Source organism: Coptis chinensis, chromosome 3, assembly GCF_015680905.1.
Source record: "Coptis chinensis isolate HL-2020 chromosome 3, ASM1568090v1, whole genome shotgun sequence".
NCBI classification, from domain to species: Eukaryota; Viridiplantae; Streptophyta; class Magnoliopsida; order Ranunculales; family Ranunculaceae; genus Coptis; species Coptis chinensis.
This window is the reverse complement of record NC_141458.1, coordinates 119,511,040-119,518,749: the sequence shown is the minus strand read 5'-3', so window position 1 is coordinate 119,518,749 and position 7,710 is coordinate 119,511,040. Positions and strand designations below refer to the sequence as shown.

Genomic DNA, 7,710 nt, shown 5'->3' with positions numbered 1-7,710 from the left:
CAGTGAAAAATGCAAATTGTAGACGTTTTCGAAACTTGTAGTGCAAAGAGAAATGCATATCGATCATCTACCATCTTTTCCCCTCGTTGTACCATTTCTCTTTCACCTCCTTATGCAAATCAAGTTTCGATGAGATGTTCCAGTAAGGGAATTCATAGATTGAATTGTGAAATTATGGAAACAAAAAATCTATTTAGACTCCCTTCATAACTCCATAGCGACTTCCTATCTTACGTGGCACCCAAATTATATTTCTATTTCCAAAAATAAAAAAATAAGAAACAAAAAAATAAGTAATAACTTACCCAAATAAATAACTAAACCCAAAATAATAAGAAATAAATAACAAAAACTTGCCTATATTGCACGTCGAAATCAAACAAAAAAAAAGATAAAAAATAATAAAAAAAACTAACAAAACCTTCTCTCTCTCTCTCTTTCTTTGTCAAAACCGACGCTCCTAAAAACCCAACGCCAAGAAAAAATAAAACACTCTTGAATGGAGAACAAAAAATCATACCGTTCTATTGACTTAAACAAATGTGTAGATGAACTAGACAACTAAACATAGAAGATAATGAATGCTCTGAATATCAAAATAATATGACTGAAGATAAAGATGGTAAAATAGGATGATTTCTTTGCCACACCCAATTCAACTTTTTGATTTTTTTTTTCTTGATTTTTTTGTTTGTGAAAATATTAGTAAGTTTGTTTATTTATTTATTACTATTTTTAGTTTTAGTATTTTATTATTTTGTTTACATGTTTCGTTTTTTATTTTTGGAAAGAGAAAGTGGAATTTGGATACGTAGGAAATGGAGTCCCAAGAGAATTATAGAGGGAGTCTGAGTATAAGTGCTCTTACGGAAAAAGAAGAGAATTGGATAGAAATCGTATTGATTGTTGTCAGCACCCTCTACTCTCAACCACTCATGGCAAACCACGTGTCCAAACTACAAATAGGTCGTACATGCGACCTAAGGTTAGGTCATCCAAACGACCTAGGAAACGTAACTACTGCAAGCTAGTCAACAACATCATTAATAAGAGATCATTACTTCATAATGGAAAGAGTAAAAACAATCATAGAGATAGCACAAAAGGGAATCTACGCCTATAAAAGGAGGCGTCTTCTCCATTCTCAAGGAGAGGCCAATTCTCCATCTTATCGATCATCTACCTTCATCTCCCCTCTAATCAACCAATCAAAAGCTCGAACTACGTCCGATTTGATTCAAGTTCACTAAAGAACTCAATACGTAAGAGCTCTCGACATAACCGAGTTTAATCGAACAAATACCACCTCTACAATTGTACATCCCTTTTGATAAGTGATAACCCTAAATTTAGTATAATTCTATATTGCACTATCATCAAGTGAAATATTGCATTATCATCAAGTAAATATATGGAGAATTGCTTCACTTCCCTTCATTTACCTAAAGAACCAATTTTCTTTGCAAAAATGTGTCAGACCATCTGAATTCTGAAAAACACCCTGCAGTTACATATTGAGATTACATATAACCGGTTTGAACCATCCGATTCAAGTTAGAAACTGGTTAACTCGGTTCAAACATAACTCAGTTTACAAATAGTTCAAAAATCCATTCAACTCGGTGGTTTTTCTCAACCCAGCTGAGTTGACTCAACCTAAACCTTAAATACTTTCATTAATTAACTTAAATATAATTATATAAGAATTTACTTAAACAAAGAACCAGCTGCCGTTTCCCCATGGTCTTGTCATTGAATTCTTATGGTTAAAGCAATCATTATGTTATTACTTCATGTTGTTGGATAGATAAATGGATTTATCAATTATCATGACATTCAAAGCCATGATAATTGGTTGGTGAGATTTTTTTTTGGTAAAAGTTGATGAGAACGATTGATACGTTTAATGGTCATGGCAATAAATACCAAATAAATCAAGCGACACATGTCAACAGATTTTCATCTCATATTAGTAGAAGCTTAAAAAATTTGAAATATACTAAACCCATGTACGGATGATAATACATGCTTCGAGGTTAGTATCTGTGTCTCTGTGATGGCATATCTACGCGTTACTTGGATTTCCTGCGTGGAATCAGAGTTTACCTAGGGTTTTGTGCATTAGAGAATGTTGTGTTTATGTGCTCAGACTATACCAACGATTTGATAATCCTGAATTTTCTAATAATTCTTATGCTAAAAAGAAGTCATTCGAAGAAACTATATTTACTAAATTTTATTTATTTAATGGGTGTTTCGAAAATTCTTTTGTTAACCCGTGGTTTTGTCTTGTCATTTGTGGAGTTCTTATGGTTAAAGCAATGATTATTTTATTACTTAATGATGTTGAATAGATCGATGCCTTTACCAATTATCATGACCATTGGAAGCCATTATAATTGGTTGATGAGATAGATGAGTGCGTTTACTGATCATGTTCCTTTTTCTTATAAATTTGAACGTATCGGTTCAAATTTTTTATGGAAGTTTTTGGAACAAGAAAGAAACAATTGTAGTTTCAAGAGGTATGAATATCTTCTACTACTTTCTCCTGCTTGTTCCACCACTTCTCTTTCTAATTTTCAAGCAAATCAAGTCTCCAAGTAATCTTCCACCTGGGCCATTTCCATGGCCAATCGTAGGCAACATTCTCAATATGGGAAGCAAACCGCATATATCAATAGCCGAATTAGCAAAAGCCCATGGTCCACTCATATCTCTACGACTAGGAACTCAACTACTTGTCGTCGGTTCATCTGCGGCCGCTGCCACCGAGATTCTCAAAACCCATGACAGACTATTGTCTGCTAGATTTGTACCACATGCAATAACTGTTTATCCTGATAGAATGCATTTTACAATGGTATGGCAAGATTGCAACGATCGATGGAAGTATTTCCGTACGCTTTGCAGAACGGGGTTGTTTTCACCCAAAGCGATTGAGTCACAAGCAATTGTGAGAGATAAAAAGATAAGTGAACTGGTAGAGTTTTTAGCTATGAAGGAAAGTGTTTTAGTGAATATTGGAGAAGTGGTTTTTGCCACTGTTTTTAACATATTGAGCAACATATATTTATCAAAAGATCTGGTTAATCTGGATGAAGATAGTGATGAACGTGAGCTAAAAGGACTTGTGAGAAGGTTTATTGAGTTAAGTTCTACTCCTAATTTGGCAGACTTCTATACCATATTAGGCGGATCGGATCTTCAAGGTATAAACAAGAAATGCAAGAAATTGATTGGGCAGATCTGTGGTGTATGGGACACTGTCGTAAAAGAAAGGAGGGATAAAGGTAATGAAGTTTCAAGGCAAAGAGACTTCTTGGATGATTTGCTTGCAACTGAGCTGGGTGATGATCAAATCAACTTCTTCCTTCAGGTGATCTGTGTGTGTGTATTCTGTTTGATGTAGTTCTCCATATACCTGCATCACAATGCGTGTGTTGGAGATCCCTGCATTCAGTGATGTTGTGTGTTTTCTTTTTCTAACAAAACAAAAAGTCCTCACATCGAGAGTTTGACGGCCAAGTCAGTAAGGGCAGAGAGAGGATACAAATACACCCAGATCTAATAATCAAGTAAGGTTACACAAGGAAAGACTTCTGAAACAGGAGTACACTACTTGAAACCACAGTATTTGAATCTTTTAAATGTAGAAAGTAAGAAGAAAACTACCTAGACAATATGGTTTCAAGATTGATAAAGGGTCTTTCGTATTTAATTATTTATAATTTAGTTTTCAAAAGAGCTAAGGTGATATCAAACATTTCTTTTTGCTTGTGCAGGAATTGTTCCTTGCTGGTGCAGATACTAGTACCACAACGGTTGAGTTTGCCTTAGCACAGCTTATAAAAAATCCAGAGGCCATGACAAAACTTTGTGATGAACTTAAGAGAGAGACCAAAGGAAGTGTAGTTAAAGAGTCTGATCTGTCTCGCCTGACTTATCTACATGCCATTGTAAATGAGACACTAAGATTACACCCTCCAGCACCACTTCTTCTTCCTCATAGAGCTCTGGAAACATGCAAGGTAATGAACTACACCATTCCTAAAGACTCTCAAGTGTCTGTTAATTTATGGGCGATCGGAAGAGATCCCAGTAGTTGGGAAGATCCATTGAGTTTTAGACCCGAGCGCTTCCTTGGCTCAAGTGTGGACATTAGCTCTGGCGATTTCAAATTCATACCCTTTGGTGCTGGAAGGAGACTCTGTCCCGGACTGCCAATGGCTGCTAAACAAGTTCCTCTAATTCTCGCTTGTTTGATCAACTGCTTTGATTGGTCTCTTCCACATGGCATGCTTCCCAATGAGCTAGACATGGATGAAAATTTTGGTATAACGCTGCAGAAAGAGAAACCTCTGGTCCTCATTCCTAAGGTGAAAAAGACGTGATGGATAGTCTCGATGTGAACGATATTGCTACGTTTTCGTACTTTAGCATACTGTTTAATTTATTGAAGGTTGTACTTCAATAATATGTCATTTTAAACCGATGTCGACGTTGTGTAATAAGCATAATACAGAGTCAAAGGACTGAAGACAGAGGCAAAAGACTGAAGACTTCCAGGTGCTTTCTGTTGAAACCGTTTCTGTTACATTTCATCCTAATAAGCCATAGTTAGTTATTGTTAGTTAGATCGTAATATTCTGGTATAAATACATCAATGAATTACAACAATCATTAAAGAAATAAATTCTGTTTTTGAGTTTTGAGGTGAATCCTCTTTTTTATATTTTCATTTTGGTACTCGGGCAACTTCCATTTACCCCAAAAATAAAATATTTATTACAAGTTTGACATTGATCTAAAAACCATATTTTGTGTTTGGGCCCTCCAATTACATCAGAATAACATATTGCACTTCTTCTCGCAATCAAGTTCCTATACATGTATTCTTGAACAATATACTGGGCTTGAGGAGAAGCATATTGCATTGCTTGCGAGGAACCGAAAGATGCAAGAAGGCATAGAAAATGTCAAAAAAGCAACTGCAAAAGCAGGGGTTATGGGGCTGAATCTAGGTTCATTAAGGGGTTGTTTGTTTTTTTTGAATTCAGCATTCAGAGCCTCTTAAACTTAAGTTTTAAGCATTCAGAGGTTCAAAACTTGTTTGTTTTTTTTAAGTAGTTTAAGCATTGATTGGTACTTTTTTAGCATTCAAAGATTCATTAGACGAAAAATTTCTTACGAATCTTTGAATTTAATACTTGAAACAAAAAGTCATTCTTGCCTTTTCTTAAGAACCCAATCTTAAAACCCATCTACTTTTTCTACCTTGACTTTTATGGGCTTGAAATAAGTTCTTCAAAATTTGATGTTGGCGTCGCGGGTTTTCATTTTTGGGTGAATGATATCCACTTTGTTAAAAATAGAATTACATATATATATATTACGAAAATAAACAAAATATGAAAATAAACCGTTAAAATATATTTGTGAAAGCATATTTTAAATAAATTTATTTATCATTTATTTTTTTTCGATAATCCATCTCTTCTCCTCAAATATAATATATATTTTGTTTAACAAGAAATCAAGTTAGTGTTTAAAATAGATAGCATGAGTAAAATTTATGCGAATGATTTATATTGACCTTGAGCCGGGTTATTCTAACGAGAAAACAAACATGTTTTTAAGAATTCAACAATCAGCATTTAGCATTCAGAGGATGAGCCATTCAGCATTCAGCATTCAGCATTCATAGGCTCAGAAAAACAAACGACCACTAACTCCCTAGCTTGCTGCTGAAATTTCAGCACTTAAAGTTGAAAGAGAAAAAGAAAAACTATACTTGATGGACAAAAATAAGGGACTTCAGGCTCAACTGAGAGATACAGTTGAGGTTGTACAGCCCGCTGGTGAGCTACTTGTCCGGCTTAAAGAAGCAGAAGAAACGGCTGATATTGCTCAGGTATTTTAGTTGCTTCCTATATTAGTGTATCTACATTTATTCACTTGCAAATAATTAGCTTATAACATCAAGAAAATCTTGCTTGGTTGTATCTTTTGTTCGACGTCTCAGAAGTATTTCTTTAGACTCCACAAGCATCAGAAGTTAGAACTCTATTGCACAGGCACCTTTAAACCTCTTGTAGTATGATTTAAACATCTATTTTTAAAGGAGTTAAGGGCAGACATGTGTTGTAGAACGAAAAATGGTAAACTGAAAAACAACACTCTAAAATTCCATCGTTTATGAACTGTTTTATATATTAGTGAGAACATTATTTTGTGGCAAAACTAGGAGTTAGGTTACTCTTCTCAAATTTTTTAACAGCACAATTCTCTGTTACAATTTTTTTTTTTTGTAACCAATTAAGAGATTCCGAAGACAGCTTTCTGTAGAAGTCATAAACCAACTGGACAGTGAGATCTTATTGGCCAAAAAGCAGATCTTAGTTCCAGGTTCAAATGAAAAGTCCTAGAGGTTCTGTTTATACTGAAATTGTTTAGGTACACTTCAACGATTACGATGGACATGTTTTATTGCCTGGTAAAAATCTTGTCTAAAGGATGCTGACTGCTGAGGAAATCTGAGCACGAATGTTCTCATCTAGGGGTCTATTAATGTCATATTAATTAGTTGATCAAATCAACCGAGTCATCATACAGGAAAAGTTTGTAATCAGCTGTACTTGAAAGCTCAATAGCACATAAGGATCATGAAACTGATCGTAATCCTGATTCCTCGTTATGACGATGACTGGTTCTAACCGGTTTGCCGGTTTTATTTCAAGTTGGTTTTTTTTTGCTCAAAGTCATCATCAAACATCAATTTCAAATCCAAATTTAAACCTGAATCAAGAAACCAATCTAAATGGTGGTGTAAATGGTGTAAATGTTCGAATTCCATCAGCTTCACAAGTTCCTAGTGTTTCAATGGCGGCTCAGCGTTTTAACAATGGTTCTTCTCCAATTATTGGTTCTTATCAAGCAATTCAGGGTTCTTCAATGACGTCGAATAAAAATACTTCATCTTTAGTGAGTTCTTTTCAAAACTTATCGTTTCAGAATATTTCTAATCTTGTTACTGTGAAACTTGACAAAGAAAATTATTTACAATGGAAATCATGTTTTAGACCAATATTGAGAAATTTTTATCTTACTGATTTGGTCACTGGTAAAGAAAAGTGTCCTGAAGAATACTTGAGATCGATGACATGGGAACTGTAAGTAATCAGGTTAACCCTTTATATTGTGATTGGGTGAGAAGAGATCAAACTCTGTTGATCTGGCTAAATGCCACATTGTCAAGTGAATTATTACCCTATGTAGTGGGAGTGTCGCACATGAACTTGAAAATATTAGAGTCTAGATTCTCTACTATATCAACAGCACATGTTATGCAGCTCAAGGCTAAGCTACAAGCTCAAAAGAAGGGTAATTTAACTGTTACACGATATCTTCACAATATAAAGAAGATAGCTGATCAACTTGCTGCTACTGGAATTCCTGTACAAGAGCAAGATTTAGCGTATCATATTCTTACTGGTCTTACAAGTGATTATAAACCATTTGCTACCTCCATAAGAACTAGAAATGTGAGCAATTATTAGCATAATAATATATGGAGGAATTTATAACAATAATGAAAATCAGAAGGGTGCTTATAAAGGCAACTGGCAGACTAACAGAGGTGGAAATTTCAGCAATAGAGGAAATTTTAATAATGGTGGCAATTCTCATTTCAATGGTGGCAATTTCAGA

At 34.7% G+C, this 7,710-nt stretch overlaps 1 protein-coding gene across 1 annotated transcript; it reads left to right on the top strand.

Moving 5' to 3' along the window:
- Positions 1-2,448: 2,448 nt before the first annotated feature.
- On the top strand, positions 2,449-4,712 carry LOC147513703 (putative (S)-N-methylcoclaurine 3'-hydroxylase isozyme 2). The gene is made up of 2 exons (XM_086599551.1): positions 2,449-3,379; positions 3,786-4,712. The coding sequence occupies exons 1-2, from the start codon at positions 2,528-2,530 to the stop codon at positions 4,392-4,394; spliced, it is 1,461 nt and encodes a 486-aa protein (XP_086455677.1). The 5' UTR covers positions 2,449-2,527; the 3' UTR covers positions 4,395-4,712.
- Positions 4,713-7,710: the final 2,998 nt, after the last annotated feature.

Bases quoted from the DNA above. Each gene is read 5' to 3' on its own strand.
- LOC147513703 (XM_086599551.1), top strand. From the start codon at position 2,528: ATGAATATCTTCTACTACTTTCTCCTGCTTGTTCCACCACTTCTCTTT. The intron at 3,380-3,785 runs GTGATCTGTGTG...TTGCTTGTGCAG, and splicing joins AAATCAACTTCTTCCTTCAG to GAATTGTTCCTTGCTGGTGC.